Source organism: Bidens hawaiensis, unplaced genomic scaffold (assembly GCF_021521415.1).
Source record: "Bidens hawaiensis isolate Kalapana, Puna unplaced genomic scaffold, B.hawaiensis_p1.1 tig00033533_1, whole genome shotgun sequence".
Taxonomy (NCBI): domain Eukaryota; kingdom Viridiplantae; phylum Streptophyta; class Magnoliopsida; order Asterales; family Asteraceae; genus Bidens; species Bidens hawaiensis.
In genome coordinates this window covers 38,982-61,692 of record NW_027495754.1, presented here as the reverse complement: position 1 = coordinate 61,692, position 22,711 = coordinate 38,982, and the positions used below count along the sequence as shown (strand labels likewise).

Genomic DNA, 22,711 nt, shown 5'->3' with positions numbered 1-22,711 from the left:
ATGAACAATCGCTAACACACGACACTGGGTATCAAATGGTCCCTGCCAATATGACTCAACTAAGGGAAATTGAATGCTTCTTTGTATTCAACTAATCAAAACAATCCTATGAGCAGTTATTATAGAAACCGGCAAACTAATCGTTCTGATCAACGTAAATCTAGACTGACTGAATGCCCCAACAATACTAAACATCAATACTCATAGATTAATTAACAATAATTACAAAGTGTATGATCTTAGTACATGAGAAGACTGAAAATAATATAAACTTTACATCCCGGGTATGATTCGAAGGAATTAGTCGAGCCTCAACATCACGGGATCTTCAATTCTAGTGATATGAAACATGTATATGATCTCGGGACGAATCAGTATGATGGAATTAACCTTTATTTGCTCTAGAAACTGTCTGGAATGTGTTAGATACGAATAGGGTCGTCAAAGACGTATTTTAACCAAAACCCTAACATTCCCGTCTTTCCCACCCATCGCAGTACGTGATGGGGTCCTTTGGGGTCCACCGCGTATCACGATGGACCAAGGTCAACTGACTTGATATTTTAATCCCATTGCGATACGCGATGGGTCTTCAACCTCTCCCATCTCGTACCGCGATGGGAGTCTTCAACATCAGCAAATGATCTCATGCATCATTTTGCGTGTTGGACATCCGGGTCTTCATTCCGTGCTCGTGCAGGTCCAAAAACACTGCTTTAAATACATGTGACCTGAAATATAATACACGTGTATGAAGTACCAAAGTTCGCACAATAAACATCTAAAATTAAATAATAAACAAACTTAAATATATACAAATTAACCAACCATTTGGTGTATACCCATGTTTTAAGGGTGAGGTTGAATGATGAGGGGAAAGTTAACGTGGCGCAAATATAACGAACGAGGAGAATGATGTTGAGGGGTGTATACCTCTTAGCCTTAGTGAAGAACGTAAGAAAAATCACTAACCTTGATAATTGCTTATGGAAGAAAAGAAGATAAATTGTAAATAAGAAAAACGTGTGAAGGAGAAAATAAGAAGACGATGAGATTAAAGAAAAGGTAAATATGAGGGGCAACAATCATAACCATATAAAATGATAAATCGTACTCCAGAGCGATGACGAAAACATCGAGTCAGGTTGGAAAACAAAAGAATCAAATCAACTAAGGGCTGCAAAAAGATATCTACAATGATGGAAGAAACATCACAGTAATGCCGAAGAGTCTGCCAATCAGAATCAAAGTTCTAATTTACCGGCTAGAGGGAATTGTATGGGTAACACCCCAAATAAACAAATCGACATCAAAAAAAGTCACATCTACTCGAAAAAAGACAAAACAAGAAATAATGACCACGATCAAAGGCGACCCACAAGATCGTATTACTTTGGTTATTATCTATTCGGGTTGAGATTTGATTTAACAATACCATTAGCAAATCTCACTAAAAAGGAAATATAACTAAAAAAGGAATTTACATTTAATTTGACAGCATAATACACCCACATCACTAAAAACTAAAAGCTTAATTTATATTAGGTCTAGAGGAGTTGACAAGGTTAACGGGTGACATACCATTTTTTTATGGGTTAAATGGCGTTAAATGCAACTTGATTGAAATGTTAATGTGTTTTAAAATCCTTTATACACGCAACCACAATAATTTAATAATATGTTTTACATAAAATAAAGAAAGGTAAATGAGAATTAAAATTTTCTTAAAGTGAGGTAAAATAAAAAAGTTAAAATAGGTAATTTGATGTTTATGGGAAGTTAAAAATCTTAAATATATACATAACCCCATTAACTTATGGTGGCCAAAAGCAAGCTTTTGTTCATTCCAAGATTCACGCATCCGACCCACATAACATGATATTGCCCATTCCCCGTTTGTCTGGGTATCTCCAGTCAAGTCTCTTTCCTTTTTTAACTTTTTATGTGGATTATCCCCATATGTCTTCTTGTTTTTTAATTTCTTTTTATTATTTTAGTAAGACAAACATTTAAATATTTTCATTCCTGTTATGCCAGTCTAAAAAGGTTTTGTTTCGTAACCCGCTCGAGACTAACTGGCTAGGTTTGTTGACTTGCTTGTTGACACATTTAAATTAAAGCCCAAATTTTAATATACTTAAAAGATTTATAATTTATTAATTATGCATGATGTGTGTGTTAACGGTATACATTTTTTTTACGAATTGGATTTTATTAATCTCAACTTAATGCAGTTGGCCTATAATAATTCCAACTTTAAAATAGCTGTCACCGGTCCCAACTTTCACACTATATGTTTTCATTGGACAACCGTTAAAAAACTTAACGACGTTAAGTTTTTTCCAAATTTCAAACTGTTATTTTAGAGCTTTTGCTCGGAATGAGAATCCGAGTCGATTGATGTAAAATTTACCTTCAAACAGTGGTCCAAACGACTAAAAGATGCTTTAATTCTGGTGTTTAAACTTTTAATTAACAAAAATCAAGCTGTTTAAAGCGTCGTTTGGAGATAAGTTTTACATCAATCGACTCGTATCCTCATTCCGAGCAAAAGTCCTGAATATCAATTTGAAATTTGGAAAAAACTTAACATCGTTAAATTTTCTTAACGGGGGTCCAATGAAAACAAATAGTGTAAAAGTTGGTACTTGTGACAGCTATTTTTAAAGTTGGGATTATTATCGGCCAACTGTATTAAGTTGGGATTATTAAAATCTAATTTTCCTTTTTTTTCTTATATATGTCAATATGGGATTATGGGTAAAATAATAAAATTAATTTCAAAGAATAAACGAGCTGGCTCGACAAGCCACGAACCAACTCGAGATTTTTACAAGCCGAGCTAGAACACAACATTTCAACGCTTTACTTGGAAAAGGTTGGCTCATTTACCGCCAAGCTAAAACAAATTTCCAGCCGTCACCTTCGAAATCCCTGTGGCAACACATGGAAATGCTTGCTTTGGTGACTACATATCATGAAGTATTTGTTACAGACTCTTTTTATGACACGTAAACATAAGCCTGGAAAATACCATAACACTTTTTACTATGAAGAACATGCAATTATCATTATCACAGAGCATAAATGTTGCTATGATTCTTGCATTTATGCAATGCAACCCATTCTTGTTAGGAGATTTAAGCACGTGAGGATTCATCTACTATCCCATTTTTCACATAAAAATAATGAATTCATATGTAAAATATTCTTTACAATTATTACTATTACTCTTGAATATTTCAATTACAGCATGCATAATAATGAAGCGGGTCATTTTTAGTATGGTTTAAAATGAAACATGTATGATTGGGTTGACTCGCACATATATTTTTATTTGGTTGGAACATACCATTTTACCAGCGGGATGCCAGGATGTTCATCGGGAACAAATAATGCGTTAATTTTGGTTACGAAAACACTATTATTAGAAAACTATATCGATTTTAATAACAATTTAGGAGATTGTGTGCAATACAAATACACATTCGACTTTCAACCAATTTCCCCTTTTTAACAAGTACTTTTTTTATTCATAGCTTACAACCCAAATAAACCAATTTATAACTACTTAAATTTAGTTTTGAACTTTTGATGCAATTGTAAAATCATAAAATATGTAAAGCATCACACCTCAACATTTCACTAAATCAATGCAAGTTGGAAAATCGTCTAGGAATTCAATGGATTCAAGATCCAAATATCAACTTGAACCATAGGAGTCCAACTCCTAGTAGACACATGATTGTGCTTCCCAAGATACTTAATAGCATCCATAAACAAACAAAGATATGGATAAGATAACAAGAAAGTAACATACAGCAATCAGGTAAAGAGTAAAGACAAATCATGGGCTAATTGACCATACACCACCAAGATACATGACATTGAAAACATGTTGCATAATACAGGGATGCATTTGTATATTAGACCACCCGCCCTTGATGGCGAGCGCCCAAAAGGGGCGCCTTTGGTGGTGGAGCGCCGTGTATGCCCATCGTTGGAACGGCCGGCGTGGTAAGGGTGTGGAGGTGCGCCCCCGCCTCTCATACACATACATACATACACACACACACATATATAAATATATATATAAATGGGCGCCCGTGGGGCATTAAATCATAGCGGGACATTCTTCGATGCCCCCGATGCTTACGTGGTGCTGTGGAGGGGCTTTAAAGCCCCCCCACCATAAGGGATGGTCTTATGCATGTATGTATTTAACCATTCATACATTAAATATGTAAACATCAAACTAACACCACCACAATATTTTTTTACTGGTATCTTTGACAAGTTATTCACCTTCACATCAACATGTGTAACATCTACGCGAGACCCTGAAAATATCTCTTCGCCCACATCATTCACTAGCCGACTAAGTAGATGCAACCCAAGCGCATTCAAATCTTTTCTAAATGTCACATACTCGTTAAAGCTCTGCACCACATTTTTCAAAAGTATGTAACTTTTGTAGTTAAAACATGACATGTGTGGAAAAAAAGGTGTTTCATAATATCTTTTGAAGAGCTTTTGCACTCCAAACTTTTGAGTTGAAATAAAGGTGTCCAGCAAGACACAAATAGCCATGTCGACATCTTCTTGACGTGTTGCTTGAGGTGCATTCGAACATGAGCTTTAGACATCCTAATCATTGATTCCATATGCCTCACGGATATTGGAACTCCATGCACGTGTTACACACGTGTACACTTGATTAATCTTTTGAAAACAATTAAATCCTTGATTACATTTACATTAAAACATGTTTTTATGACAAAACTAAGAGAGAATTCTCTTCTTAATTCAGCCTAGGCTTCCGTGTATGCATTTAACTTGGCGTATATGTGTGACCTACCTTCTTGAGAAAGTATCAAAACACAATAATGTCCATCCCAAAATAAATATATAAAGAAAGTTATGTTGGGTACATCGGGATATTACAAGTCCTAAACTCACGAAAAAGTTTTAAAACTAATCTCAAACCCTAATATGTCGGGTATTACCTGTCATAGTTGTGTCAGGTTTTCTCATAGAATTCGGGTTTCATTGTCATCTCTACTTATATTGTGATCATTTTAATGTTCATCCTAATGAATTAATTTAGTAAAAATAGCAAAAATAATTAAATAACAAAGCCTACACCATCAGTTTCTTCGAGTGCCAAAAAGGACAAAGATCTAAAGGAACACTTTGGTTAACTAACTCATCATCTTACAAGATGATACCTTATCACACCTCTTTCTTCATCCAACTCAAAGTTGCCACCTTTAAATTCCCTACTTGTAAAGAACGTACACCTTCAAATTGGTTATTCCATGCCTTCACATCAACACGTGTAACATCAACACGAGACGTGGAAAATATCTCTTCACTACTGTTACGGTTTATTCGAGACAACCGTCAATCTTCCAAGAACACAAGAGAAGAAGAGAAAATAGACCCAAAATAATAATTCTTTCTTATTCTTTTTGTTAAACAAGATTACAAATTTACAATATTTAAGAAGACCAAAGATATAATAATTGGAAAAAACCTAATTATAATAAAATAAGAAAACTAAATAGAAGATAAACTTATTTAATATATTAAACTTAAATTATATTTATGATCATAGCAACTACACGCTGCATTGTTCACCAGCTGATATCAATAGATGCAGCACAAGCACATTCGAATCCTTCTTGAATATCATATACTTCTTATAGCATTGCACCACATTTTTTTAATTTTTTAACTTTTTTTTAGCTTTTTAACCTTAAAAGAATGTGTTTCATAATAGTATAATACTACCTTTTGGTATAGACTTAAAATGACTATCTGTTGCAAACTTTGCAAGCATCTCATCCATGACGGGATCCACCGGACCACCACATCCTATACATCAAACCTGTTTTCATTCATGCTAATCACAACCATACACAAAAACATGAAAAGAAAAAGAAGCTTAAATAATATTAAGTTATTAATGTGTGCATATATAAGTTGTAACCTTCACAACACAGAGATTATATAAGTTGTGAAAAGTTTTTTTGTAGAATTATATCTGCAGAAAGTTACCATTTACGAATTTACCAAGTATCATGCTCATTATAAATAAATGCAATGTAAAACAGTAAGATATTGAAATTAGTTTTCGCATACGTAGCCTACCTTCCTCCTATTAAATTAGCTGCAGCGATGACTGAGCATCGAGCTTGAGGAGAAGTTACAATTTCAGCTTTAGATATGGTGATCATGCTTTGTTGTTCCATTGCTTCATGAATACTCACCCTATTGATGTCAAAAATGTAATCAGAGTACATTTAACTATTTGTTAACTACCAATGAAAAAGATTAGATACTGCATGAGTTAATTAATACCTATATATGTTGCTCATCCATTTTGTCAAATTCAACAAGAAGGCATATCCACCTTCAAGGGTCCACTTGCGTGTGACCGGATCCTTGGGGCACTGTTGCCGCAAGACCTACGACAGAAGCACCTTTCTCGGTTGTGTAAGACCGCCCTTTGACCGGTCTTTTCCGCATACCTTCAAAACAAAGTTTGCAATAAAGTTAAAACTATTGTTAGTTTTGTTGTTAATGTGACTATGCAATAAAATGTTTTTTACATAATAAAACACTTAAGGAGCTGAGATTTTGCACTGCCAGGATCACCAAATAAAAGCACATTTGCGTCTCCACGCAACATATGTTTTCCTTCAACAATTTTCTCTTGACCTCCAAACATGGCAAGAGCAACTGCATAGTATTTATATCTTCATAACCATATATTGACGGAGAAATTTACTTGATAATCTGGTTAAATGTTATTATCACATATTGTAACAGATATTAATATACCTTAGAGTAGTTCTAAATAAGCAATTGAAAAACATACTGGTTCTCCAATCCGTGGATCTTTAGATAACTTCTCAGTTTTTGTTCTGTCCTCTTGACCTCCTGTGTAAGTTTATCACATATTGTAATGTAACAAATCTTAGTTCTTAGTAACATGGTTTGCTTTAATCACCTTGGCGAAAACAGGGAATCTGTTTTTCATATTCAGTGAAATCAAAGTTGTTTTGTGTAAATGCCTGTGACTTCCTGAAAATTACATTAAAAGTAAGAATATGTTGAGATGGTTACTTCACTGATATAAGATAAAAGAAAACTCAAGGCACAAATTGGATTACATGAACATTACTATCACTTCCTCGTTTCGAGCTCTTTTCTTTTGCAGCTTGAGCTCGGCTCGTTTATTATTTATTAATTCATTTATATACGTTTTTTATTTTTTTTATATTTTGTAAAAAAAACCTTTAACGAGCCTAAGCTCGACTTGAGCTCGTGTAGTATGTCAAACAAGCTAAAGCTCGGCTCGAGGTCGATTGTGCAATGTAAAAATAATACATAGAAGTTCAAAAGAGTTAAAACTTTAAAAAATACAAAAGGCTTGTTAAGGCTCGACGAGCCTAAACGAGCTTCTCATACAAGGCTTAAGCTCGGGCTCAAAACCTAAACGAGCTTTCTTTGAGGCTCGGGCTCGACTCGAGCTCGAAAAGGCTTGGCTCATTTCAAGCCTTTTATCGATCCAAACTCGAGTAGCTTGCAAGCAGCCCGGCTCGTTCCGAGCTTTTTAGTTTTGATATTTTCTTTAAATGTACATAGTGTCATATTGATTTACATACATCAAAGTGTTTATATGGCAATACAAAACTTTGTACATAGGCTCGGAATAATTAAACACAAGTGAAGAAAAGTCGTGGAGGATCCTAGCGTATGTAAACGAGGACTTTAACTTAATATAGACGTATATAACTGAAATCCTAAAAGATATATACGTAATATGTAATAAATAAATTTTACTTTTAGTATCTAGATACATAATCGTTGTAGGTTTAGGTTCATTTCAGAAGTGATTTTTATAGCGAGAAGTGAATTGGACCAATCATAAATTTTCTTTTTATTTTTGTATTATTTAAATACATGGGTATTTTAGTAAATTGTCAATATATTTATTTTGGTAACTAATTAATCACACTTAAGTTACAATCCATTAATTTTATTATTTCATCTTTCATTACATTGACTAAACCCACATGATATAAATTGATATAGTCTCCTCCACCTAAATCAACATCAATATTCAATTTCAAATAACTCGAGACCAGGTAGGGGATTCAATTTCAAAATATAAATTTAAATTCTGTTTAGAGTTTCAATTTTAAGAATCATAATATGAGTTTAATTATTTGTAATATTCATTATAATAATGTCATTGATATTATTAGAATGAATTTGTTTTATTATTGTTATAGATTCCTTTTAATTTTCGAATGCCATTATACCATCAATAGTAGTTATATGATCAAATCCAGGTTTGAATTATTTTTGTTTCATAAAAGAGCTATAAAGAACTTGTATTGTCATTGATCTTACACAATTTAACAAAATCATTAAACAATAAAACTTATCTAGTACTTATGAGTTCAATTTTTTTCCAAATCATACAAACGAACCAAAATGAGTTAATAAAACAGTATAGTGTTTATCTTAAACAAAACATGACGCCCGATAAGCAGGTTAAAACCAATAAATAGACTGGTAATTTTGTGCCTACTCCTTTATCGACAAAACAATCATCTTGAATTGATAAGCTCCGAAATATATGATTCTTTAGCATTTATATCTAAGCCGAGCCTCCATCTTCTACGGGATAACCTTTGAGCGTCAAAATTATGTTATTCCGTTTCTACAATAAAAACAAACCAAAGTTTAAAATAACATTAAACACTAATGTAATTAGTTTTATATTAGAAATATCATTACCAAACACTATAAACAAATATATAAAATACCTACATATCATCATACTAATTAACAGATATTACATTTCACATATTACAATAGTACAAATATGCATGTACTTAAATCCAACACTTAAAATCTACAAAATAGTCTCATTTTTATTTTTATAATATAGATATTACTCACATTTAATTCATTAACTATTTATAAAATTCAGATAGTGAACAAAACAAACTTTGGTGTCAGGCTAACCCAATTTGACATGTACTTAAATCAAAATTTGAAATGTAAGTAAACCTACACATTCTACACTTGTTTATAATACCACCTACACCAATAATCATATTATTCCTAATGTACAATATAGGAACTTTGAAATTATTAAACGGTTGTGTAGGGATATTCCTACACATACACATATAAATCATTACGCTAACTAGATAATTAATCAGGCTTAATCAGGCTACACATATGCAACTAATATATCCCTACACAACCATTAATATCCCTACATATGAAAATTAACTCCTAAACAGCCTACACATAACATAACTTGGGTTCAATTTAATACCTACACAACTTACACAATTTGCATATCTGCCTTTCACAACCTACACATAAAACAATGTATACTTATATTAATACCTACACAGCCTACATTATTTGCAAATTTGCAAATAATACCACATACGCGGATCATCATATTACTCATAATGTGCAGCGTAGAAACTTTGAGATTACTTTATCAGTTGTGTAGGGATATTCCTAAACAACATACACATAACATAATTTGGGCTCAAATTAATACCTACACAACTTACACAATTTGCAGATATACCTTTCACAACCTACACATAACATAATTTGGGCTCATTTTAATACTTACACAATTTGCAGATATACCTTTCACAACCTACACAAACCATAATGTATAATCAAATTAAAACCTACACAGCCTACACAATTAACAAATAATCCCTACACATCACAATTCGATATGCCAAGTATACAGAATTTAAATCCTACACCAAACAATTGCTTTAGTAACCAAACATCTAATTACTAACCCAAAGCATATAGTTTCGTTAGTAAGTTTTTTGTACCTTTCTTTCTCAATGGAACACCAACGCAACAGAACTATACGCAAACATTCTAAAGATGCAAAAATAACAAATTACATCATTTAATATCTACAAATAAAGCCATCAAGTAACCACCATACACACAAAGAACAACATTACCAAATGCATACATTGTTTGTATAAAGCTACCATCAAACATAATAATCGACAAAAACCATCAACCATGCACCATAACAAACTTCTTGTATTGAATAAATCATCCCAAAAAAAAGCATAATAATAATAATAATAATAATAATAATAATAATATAATCCACCATCTACAACATTGTGTAAGGTACTTCACAAATATACTAACAAATATACTGCTACACTATAAAATTAAGTGAACCAATTAACAAAACCCTAAATTACTTCAAAAATTTCATGCCTTCAAAACATCATACAAAAATAATGAATGTATGTACAGAAGTTTGAAATCAAAGATAACATTCAAGATTGATTGAAAAGAAAAATGGAAAGAAGCCGACTAACCTTGATTCTCGAGAAGCCTTTGTAACTCTAATATTGGAAACGCCCACGTTCTATTGAAAATCACTCGAAGAAAAACTATGTTGAAGGGGCCTTTCTTATATGCCAGCAAACTGAATCATCTCATAAGAATTGGAGATTTTGTGATTTTTTTTGCTTTGAAATCGATTCTGACGGTTGGAATGAAGAGAGATGATTAAGCAAAAGTTCTGGAAACTAATTAAGATACAAACGTTTCTATTATTTAATCCTACACATATTAGACTATTTTACCCTTTTTATATAAAAAATGTTGTAACAGTATCTTGGTATTTACAAAAATGTCATTTTCAGTTTAAACCATTGATTACATAAGATCTATGGTTGAGATCTACTTATCGCACTTCTCGTTATAATATTACTTCTCGCATGATCCGTCCCCAATCGTTGTATACCATAAATATAACATACAAAATAAATAAACAAACTTTAAGAGCTAGACACATTGTTTGAATAGTTTCTCACAAATTGTAATTATCTCTTATAATGTTCACAAAACGTGTACAATGGATGATTATAATCATTTACCAACTTCAAATGCCATTGTTGTAGCATGACATGGTTACAATCATCTAAGACCAAACGTAGTGGGCGAGAAAAAGGGCGTATTCGGGGCGATTTTTGGGTTGAACACCGCCCCCTGGGCGAAATTGGGCGGGGGCGGGATTAGTTTATCGCCTGCGAGATGGAGAAATAATAATATAATAATAATGCCGTTGGGTAACGGCTAAATATAAAAAAAAAAAAATTTAAAAACTTAATATATATATATATATCAAACTTTATCTAACCATTTTCACCCTATCATACACAAACACAAACATAAAAATACCAATCATTTTTATTATTTTCATACTTCTTCAAACTCAATGAGTTCCCCGGATTCCACGAACTCTGCCGAGATTTTGGATCAATTAATAAACGAGAGTCGAAGAATTCATCAGATTCACCGACAAGTGGCGGAAGAGCATTTAGAGGTCACGAACGCGGTTCGGGCCGTCGCCAATAACATGGTGTCCGGCTCTGCTCCATCTACGGCACCACGTAGACGGTCATATATCCTTCGGGATCGTACGCAAGCGAACGCTCGTTTGATGAAGGACTACTTCGACGACACACCTACATTTAACGACGCTATCTTTCGACGTCGTTTTCGGATGTCCAAGCGTTTATTTTTGCGCATCGTTGGAGATATGGAGCGGGAGTATGAGAATTTTCAACAGAAACCCGATGCAAGAGGATATTTAGGATTCTTCGCCATCCAAAAGTGTACTTCGGCTATACGCATTCTCGCATACGGCAACACGACCGATATCAATGACGAGTATTTAAAGATGGCTGAGAAAACAACGAGAGATGCATTGGAGAATTTTTGCATCGATAATATTTAAATTGTTTGTATTAACTATTGTTTTAATATAAATATTGTTTAATAATTTATTTGTATAGGGATAATACAATTATACTCTCGTCGTCATCTGAGGATTCCTACTTCAAACGACCTGACTCGCATATATGATGTACACGAAAGCAAACATTCTTTTCCAGGCATGATCGGGAGTATAGATTGCATGCATTGGGAGTTGGCCAATTGTCCAACCGCATGGCGAGGTCAATACACTCGTGGTGACCATGGAGTGCCAACGGTTAATCTTCAAGCCATTTGTTCACACGACCTCTGGATTTGGTCAGCCTACTTCGGCTCAGTCGGGTCCAACAACGACATAAACGCTCTCAATGCGTCACCCGTGTTAGAGTATTACATCAGCCGTAGCATACCGGTCTACTGTTTTATGCCAACGATACCTTCTATCGTCACGGATACTATTTGGGAGATGGGATACATCCAGAGTACTCGATCATCGTCAAGACGAGACCCTATCGAAGAAAAAAGAGATTATTTTAAGAAGAAGCAAGAGTCCGTGAGAAAGGATATCGAGAGGTGTTTCGGGGTTCTAAAAAAACGTTGGCATTATGTGAAAAACCCTTGTCGTGTATGGACGTTGGCAAAAATGAGCGATGCCATGTATACGTGTGTCACACCCTCAAAATCCACTAACGGAGTTTTACCGTCAGAGGGTGTGAACTAACAGGATCGGAATCATCAGTTATAATCAAACCATAAAATAAAGTTTCAAAACCATGAAAACGTTTACGAGTAATTAAATGCGGAAGCGTAAAACCATAGAAAACAATGTTACGTCACGCAGGACGATTTAAAACCAATGATAACAGTTAAAAGTAAGTTTGCATATTTAAAAGTTTTTCAAGCAATGCATGTTCCTAAACCGCACGCCCGCCTCGGCTACCTGAGAATAACATACTAAAAGTGTCAACACAAGGTTGGTGAGTTCACAAGTTTAAATAAAAATAAAGCGATTAGCGTTTGCGTTCAGCGTGTTGTGTTAAGCGTTTTGCATTACAGCGTTTTGCGTTACAGCGTTTTGCGTTACAGCGTTTTGCGTTACAGCGTTTGCGTTACCAGATAGTGTTATGTCAATTATATATCTATAGGTAGCTAGCCTATAAAGCAAGTATTACTAAGTGTTCGACACCGAAGCTGACTGTTTATCAATTTGCCTTGCCACCAGGTCATCCAGACCACGGTATGTGTTTAGCCAAAATTACACCCGCTCGACCTCCAGTCGAGTTTAGCGTTGGGTGGGGTTTGTCAAACCCAGTAGTACTACTCAACAGTGACTCGCTATTCCAAATATTAACCGGTTCGATGTGTAGGACTTCAATTGTTTCGTTTGCCACTTAGCCTTTACAAGTGATATATAATTTACTAACAAAATCCTAAATGCGTTTATCAGAGTATGTTATCTCCCCCAAGTGAAAAGCGTTTAAAACAGTTTAAAAGGGGTAAGTGAAACTCACTGTTTGCGAAGAATTTCCCAAATTAAATCACCAAGATGCGCGTTACAGAAAAACTCTCTCTAGCGTTCTAAAACAACAAAGAGATTTTTCTAAGTGTCGGAATATTATCGAGTCTCTAGACCCGGCACATAATACCTATGCACATAACATGTTTCGTGTTTCGTTTGTGAATCGTGTGTGACTTTAACAAGTGTATTTGTGACACATTACATGTGTAAGCAATCATATACGTGTCATGTATTCATAAAGTACATCACTAGCAATTATTCCCCGTAAGGGCATTTTGGTCAAATCATGACAATTAACTAGCCATTATTCCCCATAAGGGCAATTTGGTCAAATTATGACAATCAATTAGCAGTTATTCCCCGCAAGGGCATTTTAGTCAAAACACGACAATTATCTTGCAATCATTCCCCTCAAGGGCAATTTGGTCAAAACACGATAATAAATTAGCAAGTATCATATTTCATGCATTTTCACAAAACTCAGCAGCTAGTTTCACCGAGACAGAAATTCTACTTAAAAGATTGTACTATTCCACCGATCATAGCATCTCAATTAATTTACCAAAAATCATCACAGAAGCATATATGTCTTAGGTTTCCAGAACATATTTTATTATATTTTTATTCCACATAGTTTTCTCACAATTATCAAATCATTACAGCAAACTCATAACAGTCAAATTCATGCGCAACAGAATGTTATTTGCAATTCCCGTTAAACGAAAAATCCAATAAATGCAAGACCACTTGGGTTAGGTTCCTAACTCAATGAGTCAACTTCCAGAAGTGGAACCAACCCAATTGGTCTCGTAGTTCATGAGATATAACATTTACAAAACAACCTAACAGCAGGTCTAACAGCTCAGCTTTGCACAATGTTTTTGTAAAATCATAAAAGTTAACCTTTACTTGTCCAAAAATTACAAATTTATACTCTATAGAAACTAGACTCAACCTAGTTTACTGTAGTACCAATAATCTCAACCAATTTTCACATTTACACTTCGTTACAGTCACTTAAACATCAAATACACATTCTGTCCAGAAACTGTTTGCATCCAAACTCAACATATTAACAACCTATGAACTATCATGCATTCATATAACACTCTAGACTCCATAAACACCATCCATGTACATCAATTACCCATTACATACATAATTAGGGTTTTTGTTTGAACTCAAATCATAGACACAACAATCAACATGTAACAACATCCAATCTAGTTATCAAATCATCAATTAATCAACAACAATCATATTAACTACATATACATATAGAATCGGCAGCTAGGGTTTACAATTAACCCAACAAACATCAAAATCAAGTAATAAGAATGTATAGGATAATCAATTATACCTTCCTAGCACCTAATTCTTCAATCAAGGACTTGATTTGATGGTTGTATGTGTGTGTGAAGGTGACGGCAGCCAAGGAGCAAGGGGGGTGGGGTTCCGATCGGGGTTGGGATTGAAGAAAATAGGTTAGGGTTTAGTTGTTAAGGATATATTTATAATAATAATAAGTTACACTCAAGTCCCTCCACTATCAATTGTTGTTTTTCTAACTTAAATAACTAGTTTACATCTTGAGTTAACGTTATAACCATGTTATCACACAACACATAAGTCTAACTCATAATTATCACATAATTACTGTTTTGACGTTTTTCGTTTATTCATCAATCGTTTGCGTCAACTCGTTTGCGTTTCGGTGCAATTCCCGAAAGACTACACATGTAGTAAGTGTTAAGCGTCATTTAAACCATAGTTTAAATGTAATGAAGTGTGCGTTATAGATTCAATGATCTTTAAGTTTGAATTGACGGAGTTGAGTTAACGGAGTTAACATGAAATTGACGATTGTCACAACGTGTATCATATTGCATAATATGATTTTAGAAGACGAGGGAAAAGAAATATGTCAACACTATATACCAGGAAGCGTTCCAGAACAGTTCCCTGAACCAACCCAAGACTAACGAACGTATAACATTCACCAGCTCACATCAAGTGATATACATAACCAACTGAAGGCGGATTTGGTTCAACACGTGTGGGATAATCGTCCCGTTAAGGAGGACGGAGACGAGTACGAGGACGAAGACGAAGACGAGGAGGAGGACAATGACGACGACGGGGACGAAGACGAAGATGAAGACGAATAGATTAGTTTTTTTATATAAATTTTTATGTGTATTTTTATTTTGATGTGTTTTTATAATTTATTTTTATTATTCGTGTATTTTTTTTAGTTTATGTATTTTTTGTATTTATTTTTTAATTTTAATACATTTTTATTTAATTATTTAAATAAATTGGTTTTTATTTAATTAGTTTAGTTATAAAAAGAAAATAATAAAAAAAACACACTATGGCCCAACTTGTAGCCCCTACACCATTACACCCCAAAAACAAATTTCCACTCCATGCTGACTGGACGCCACATGTCACAATTCGCCCTCAATTGTAGCCCCTCCACTACACATAGCCTAAGGGCATGTGAGCATGTCTAGCTTGGTAGGTGAACTTTAGTGGTTAAAAACAGAACAGACGTATGTTAATGTTTATTTATAGAAAATAACCAAAATGTTTATTTAAATGGTGAAAGTCAACAAAATGTCTGTTTAAACATTTTATTCCTCAAATATCCACCCTTAAATTGATTCGACGATTTCTGGTCTCTACATGATTAGATTTATAACCAACCAGATATGTCATTGTCCAAAACATCTTGTCGGATGCCTAAAACATCTTGTCGGCTCCGCCAGTTGTATAGCGCATGACATAATCTTGTTGGTTGAAAATCTGATCGGTTAATGATTAAAAAAGAACGGGCCAATGAAATCGATGATTGAACAATATGAGAAAAGAAAAAATGGTTAAATAATAAATATACATTTTATTTATTTACTTTTCTTCCGTTTAAATGTACTTTTCGGTCATTTGCCAATCTTTATTTATTTATTTATGGGGTAAAAGAGAAGTATATATAGGCCAAGTTGCAATTTTCATGCGTGCGTTATTGAAGCTCTCACCTACCACCAGCATTCTCTTTCTCTTGTAGTAAAATACTAGCAACCGACCACCAATATCCCACCGGCCGGAGTAATGGCCGTTCAGACCACTACCTTCATTGCACGCCCAACGACTGCCGCGATCACCTTCACTTCGGCACGTGTTCAAAATAATTCATTTAAATTGGACATTGCTAGAACCAGACGGAATGTTGTTGTTAAGGTGTCTGCTGCTGGTGGTGGTTCGAATTATGTGGTGCCGTTGGACTATAACTCCCCAGGCATCACTCGTCCATTAGCCGAGATTCTTCGAGATCTTAATAAGCGCATCCCTGATAACGTCGTCCTTGTCAACCATGATGATGGATCTCAATCCTCCACCTTCATCCCTTGGTACTACTACTACTACTACATTCACACTTAGTATTATTATTTTGAAATAGGATAAAATTGAATCTGTTTTGGTTTCAACAATTAATATGTTAGGATCCGCAATTTCAAATAGCCGATCACCTAGAAACCGTTGATCCTAGCTATATCATTGTTTATTGTAGGTACCATGCCAACAGGATGTTAAGCTTCTATGCTCCAGGTGCGTTTCTTTGACCATCAATTAGTAGTAGTGCATTATATTTATTCTTTATTATAAACTTTCTGTCTGTCTGTGTACCTAATAGAAAATTAGAAATGCAGGGGTAGGTAGGAACACCTAGCTAGGAGTATCAAGGATTTCTGTTAGGTTCCTTTGCTTAATTTGGCTATTAATTAAGATTTTAAGCTAAAGACTTGGAACAATAACCTAGAGGTCATGGGTTCGAAACCGATCTTAAGCGTCAATCACCTTGCCGCTGAGTGAGGCTGATTTACCTCTCACGTGATGGGCTGGGACGGTCTGGCGTGGGCCAGTTTGAGTGTCCGGAACAACACGTTTTGGAACAATCATTACTTATTGCAACCTGTATGATTTTGGAATAAGAAGCCTAAGCAAATATTCTATTCTATCTGCATATTAGGAGTGCTAATTATGAAATAGTTAACCTTTTTTTCTTACCTTTCAAATTTTGTTTAGGTTGGTGTGGAGAAATACGGGACGTGATTTTCTCAGACAGTGGAAGTGTGACTGTGGTTTATCGTGTCACAGTACGCGGTTCTGATGGAGAGGTACGCACGCATAAACCACTATTTGAGTTTGAGCTTTGCTATTATGATAGAATTTTGTTTAAAGAGGTTTGGTTAATAAATATGCCCCCCTCAAATATTCTTAGGCATTTTCACATGTGAAATTCAACTACTAACTAAAATAACAAGTGTGTGATTATTGTTAACAAAAGTAGTACCTTGTACTTGCAGGCACACCGTGAATCAACTGGAACCGTGCCGGCTGGCAACGATCAAACTGTTGATCCAGTTGCAGCAGCTGAAGAGTTGGCGTTTTGCAAAGCATGTGCTCGTTTTGGACTCGGGTTATACCTGTATCATGAAGACTAGATGCCATACATGATTTTGTTTACTTATGCACAAGAATACAATAATAATAAAATTATATATCGTAAACTTTTTCTGAAGGGTATATCGTTGGAGTACTTCCCATACTACCTATTTGTATGCATTTATCTTAAGCTATGAAACCATTTACAACATATAGGTATTAACATGATGGTTTTCTATTGTTTCAAAAGTCTAGTACCACCATTGTTAATGATCCAATCAGCTATTGTATCCACAAGTAAGTCAAATTCCTTTGAAATTTCTGCACGAAAAGTAGAGTCAATTCCTAGTGAACTGCTTACTTCTTTGGCAACTGTTTCCAATGGTGTCCCTGCTGTCAGATTTGCCCAAAACTCTCCGCTCCTGTTTACAGCATCCACCATACTTGGTGGTACATCCGGTAAAGCCTGTGTACACAAATCGAAGTAAGCATTCGTTCATACTTGAAGCCACCTCAACGTCGGTAAAGGATAGTTATACCTGTTGTAAAGGAAGTCCATGATCACCAGGTAGAGTACGGATAGACATATCGAGTACCGAACTAATGACAGACTCTGAACTAAGCACTTGAGCTAGAACAGGGGTTTCATCAATCGTGTCATCTTTGAATTTGACTAAAAGATTCCTTGAGATTCCATAGTATGCTTTTATCTAGAACAATATCAACAGTTGCAATCTTTTTAGAGATGTAATTTTTTCAACTGAACAATATTTATGAACTGGAAATAGCAAAATAACATACCAGTCTTCGAGTTTCTTCTGGTTTTGGTGAAAAATTTTCCCTTCCATTAGCCAGATCCATGTATAAAGGAGGAAGTTGCTCAATCAGTGGTATAACTTGTTTCATAATTGGAGGGCTGAGATTCTCTAAGTTTTTCAGTGTCATCTCCGCCTGCATATTTACCAAAAACCAGTTAGCAGAAATAAAAAAATTTACCATCTAATGAAGTCAAAAGTAAAAGCTCTCTTACTCCTAAACGGATTGTTGGTGATGATGCAATTTGTGAGAAGATCGGTCCAATGCTTTGAGCCATTGGTAAAAGAACAGGTGAGAACAATGGGACCGCCAGGCTGGCAGCCTGAAATATCAGGGAATGTTGCATACTGTTATAACGGTAAATGACTCGTTTGTTCATCGAAATGTGTGATGTTATACTATAATTACTGCCAGAACTAAATCTGAAAATAACTACCTTATTGTTGAATGCCATATACACATTACCACACCTCTGCACAGCATACCTGGAACCTGATTAACAAAAATTAATCATACAATTATCTCTAAAAATAGCTTTAAAAAAACGGTTAAATACCAATCAGAAGGTGAATGACGGATCCTAGAGAATGTCCAATGCCAAAAGATGGGAGATCTTTCACCTATAGTTGGATAAACTTCAATTTAAATATATAGAAACAGAATTTATATAAAAAAAATCGTTCTGCAGTCTATAAGTTTAAAGCTTACTGTTTCATGTAAAGTCCTAATACACCTGTCGTATTTGAACTGCACTTCGTCTGCAATAAAGAAGTGATCAAAGCCACTAGCATAAGGTGTTGCTATCACCAATACACCCCTACACAAGAAATGTTACTTCTGCAAATTTAAAGTTGGTCCAATTGGGACTTGATAGATGATGGCATATGGACATATGATATTACTTACTTCTCTGAAAGTCGTTCCAGAAATAAACGGTAAGTAAGCTGAGGGGCAGCACCAACAAAAATGCCACCAATAAAATGCACAACAGCAACTGGCTTTGTGTTTCTTGGTCTCAACACCCAGGCTCCCTATAATTGCATAAATCAGAGTCCAGATAAGTATATTGAATTCCGAATGGTTCTAATTTGAATTCCAAACATAAGCATGAAACTGACTAGAAGAATCTTAAACCTAACTAGATGCCCCTTACAAGATAAAGAGCACCACACCCGAATGTTGATTCACTTGGTAAATAGTAACATGTTCTTTTAAACTCAAATGTTATCTATATGATACAGTCAGCATGAAATTACATCCTACATAGAACAGAACTAATTATAAACATAGAAACTCATCTTAAGTATGAATTAAACTATCCCCTGAAGAATAATATTTGTAATGTTTTCATAATTAATCTACAGTTCAATTAACAAATATGCAGTAAAAATCTAAAGGAATAAAAAATAAAAATGATTATAGGATAATGTGGACTATACATCAATTTCTTCCCAATCTCCTGAGCTACCCCATCCATCTTGAGATTGCTTCACAGTCTCTGTTAGTAACCTACAAAAGCATAAGATATGCATAGGAGCAATAGCCGAATCGTTAACCAAATCCAAACCGAAAATTTTGTACCGTCGGTTAACCAAAAACCATTCATATTTTCATATATTTCTAGCTTTTATACCTCCATTTCATGTATTTATACGTTCATTTCATGTATTTATGGCTTCATTTGATGTACTTATAAGCAAATATTTAACCCAAGTTTGGTTTTGGTTATTAACCGAAATTAATCGAACTGCACCAAAAGCTAACAAACTGAATAAACCGAACAAATTAACTGAGAAACTTTGATTAATAAAATATATTAACGGATGACTTTGGTTCCAGTTTATAACCGAACCGTGCACACCCCTAGTGTATGGCATACATGTTATGAAACAATTAACTTGAAACAATGATAATATAAAAGAAAACTATGATATGGAGTTGGTTGAATACAAATTCATTTATAAGGAGCTGCAATCACTTCCTTACCTCTCGATATCTCTGTAAAGCTGTATTCCAGTTTGTTCTGGTTGATTGTTGCTCTGCTGATCACTGGAGTTGCGACAGATCACCTTGAACCTATTCAATCTTCTAAATCCGACAGACGATTGAGGATGATGAACACCACGTAATCGGCCAACACTCCGATTCAATTTACACTCAATCTGTGGAATATTAAGCTGCAAATGCGATAACCAACTGGCCATGCCTGCTGTGAGCAATAACCGAACCGAAATTAACTGATAACCAAATCGATTATTTTTGTACCCTTGGTTAACTGAACCGAACCATTCATAATTTCATATATTTCTAGCTTTTATATCTCCATTTCATGTATTTATACCTGAATTTCATGCATTCATACATTCATTTCATGTATTTATACGTCCATTTCATATTTCTAAGTAAAAATTATAGTCCATATATGATTTTGGTTATTAATCGAAAACCGAAAAATTAACTGAAAACTGATTGGTTAATTTGGTAGAGGTTATTAACCGAACTAAACCCCTGCCTATTGATGATCAGACATAAGAACATCATATATGATGAAACAAAGCACAAATAAGGGTTTCATAAGTACAGATATATGAACAGTAGACTATTTTAAATTCCAATTATATGGCTACAAGTTAACAAATAATTGAGTGATTACATAAAATAAAAAACTAGGGTTAGAAATAAATAACCTGGAGAATTGAGCTGGTTACTAGAAGAGGAAAGATATCAGTGGTGCATCATCAATACCAGAATCGGATACAAATACAATTAACGGGCCGTTAGTCAGTTAGTTAGGTCCCCAAATTGAGCCGTAGGTGCATGTAACACTTTCTAAATATATTCTTTATCAAATCAAATTAAATAGATTCATTTATTATTATTATTATTATTGGTGGATCCAGGAATTTTTATATGTACATAATTAACCATCACTAAATAAAAAAAAATTTGGTCCGGTTCGACCATCGGGTCGGGCCGAATTGCATTGGTCATATATATAAAAAAAATGATAATCAAACAAAGAATTATATAACAAAAGAAAAGTACGAGAAACTTTACTATAAATGCATAATTATTGAACAATATATCTAGCTTTGTTATACGCGGGCTTTCATTTTCTGAAATATAACCAAAACATTATCTAGTTTGACATTATAAGCAGGTTGTATTTTAATAAAATAAATAAAATCATCGTTTAAACTCTCATCACCCATATGATTACGCAAATTGGACTTCACGTACTCCATCGCCGAAAAGCAAATTTCAACGCATACGGTTGCAATGAGTAATAATGATATGAGAGGTAACTTCATAACGAATAAACAATACACCAATGCAAATGAAGTAAGTGAACAAAATAATGTATAACTGAAACATTTTTTTAGATTAAAACACTTAATCCATTAAATTTATATGATCTATTACTTCCGTCATCATACTACTTTTTTTAATTAGCTTAAATGTAGATTAAGTTGGGAGTTTGAGACTTGTGCTTATAAATTGAGCATATATTAATTGAGCATTTGAGCTTAAACTTGTATTTTAATTATTTCCTACTAAACTCAAATTTAGTTGGTATATTATTTATATACATTTATATAATTAAACTTGTAAATATGTCAAATAAAAATTATTGGGGTCGGCCTCAAATTCCATAAGGTTGTTCTCGAAATCCCAACAGGGTCATTGTGCCGTCCTCGAAATCACACAGGGGTCGGGGTCAAAATTATACAGGGGTCGGTCGGGATTTTAACACATATATACTAGTAAAAAAAATTTTCACAGGGGACGGAGGACCCCCCCCCCCCACCTCAAAGTGTGGCTACGCCACTGATTATTATTACGAGTATTTGGAAATATATTTCCCCTGGTTCACGTGTAATTATTGTGTCTTTATGAATATAAAGAGAATAATATTCTATCACTATATAATTTTTCTTAACCGCCATTTGAATTATTGACGGGACACATTTTATTTCACTCATAGGATAAAAAGTCTATCATAAACGAGAAAACATTATGACCCAACTTGAAACCTCTTATTTTATTTGCCACGATGGTTGGGACTTGAATTCAAAAACTTCTTTTTTAAATTGAAGTATTTAGGTAAGATTACTC

The 22,711-nt window shown here is 34.3% G+C and overlaps 2 protein-coding genes and 1 pseudogene across 3 annotated transcripts; 1 reads left to right on the top strand and 2 right to left on the bottom strand.

Moving 5' to 3' along the window:
- Positions 1-5,636: 5,636 nt before the first annotated feature.
- Positions 5,637-10,989, bottom strand: LOC143585009 (DNA replication licensing factor MCM2-like; annotated as a pseudogene).
- Positions 10,990-16,408: 5,419 nt separating this feature from the next.
- Positions 16,409-17,971, top strand: LOC143585007 (DNA repair RAD52-like protein 2, chloroplastic). Its single transcript, XM_077066906.1, has 4 exons — positions 16,409-16,743; positions 16,905-16,942; positions 17,420-17,511; positions 17,701-17,971. The coding sequence occupies exons 1-4, from the start codon at positions 16,445-16,447 to the stop codon at positions 17,836-17,838; spliced, it is 567 nt and encodes a 188-aa protein (XP_076923021.1). The 5' UTR covers positions 16,409-16,444; the 3' UTR covers positions 17,839-17,971.
- LOC143585006 (uncharacterized) lies at positions 17,920-21,399 on the bottom strand. 2 transcript variants are annotated; one of them, XM_077066904.1, is made up of 11 exons: positions 21,283-21,399; positions 20,582-20,804; positions 20,035-20,104; positions 19,502-19,626; positions 19,304-19,412; positions 19,152-19,215; positions 19,032-19,087; positions 18,810-18,917; positions 18,581-18,730; positions 18,319-18,489; positions 17,920-18,245 (listed from the first exon to the last, which is right to left on the bottom strand). In XM_077066904.1, the coding sequence occupies exons 2-11, from the start codon at positions 20,797-20,799 to the stop codon at positions 18,015-18,017; spliced, it is 1,302 nt and encodes a 433-aa protein (XP_076923019.1). In that variant the 5' UTR covers positions 20,800-20,804; positions 21,283-21,399; the 3' UTR covers positions 17,920-18,014. The 2 variants fall into 2 exon arrangements, with proteins under 2 accessions (XP_076923019.1, XP_076923020.1); XM_077066905.1 differs by having other exon boundaries at positions 20,582-20,801; positions 21,283-21,393.
- Between the last annotated feature and the right edge of the window lie 1,312 nt (positions 21,400-22,711).

Coding starts and splice junctions, on each gene's coding strand:
- LOC143585006 (XM_077066904.1), bottom strand. CDS start 20,799: ATGGCCAGTTGGTTATCGCATTTGCAGCTTAATATTCCACAGATTGAG. Junction 19,413..19,501: donor CTGGAACGACTTTCAGAGAA/GTAAGTAATATC, acceptor TTTCTTGTGTAG/GGGTGTATTGGTGATAGCAA. Junction 19,216..19,303: donor TTAGGACTTTACATGAAACA/GTAAGCTTTAAA, acceptor ATCCAACTATAG/GTGAAAGATCTCCCATCTTT.
- LOC143585007 (XM_077066906.1), top strand. CDS start 16,445: ATGGCCGTTCAGACCACTACCTTCATTGCACGCCCAACGACTGCCGCG. Junction 16,744..16,904: donor TCCTCCACCTTCATCCCTTG/GTACTACTACTA, acceptor TGTTTATTGTAG/GTACCATGCCAACAGGATGT. Junction 17,512..17,700: donor TACGCGGTTCTGATGGAGAG/GTACGCACGCAT, acceptor TTGTACTTGCAG/GCACACCGTGAATCAACTGG.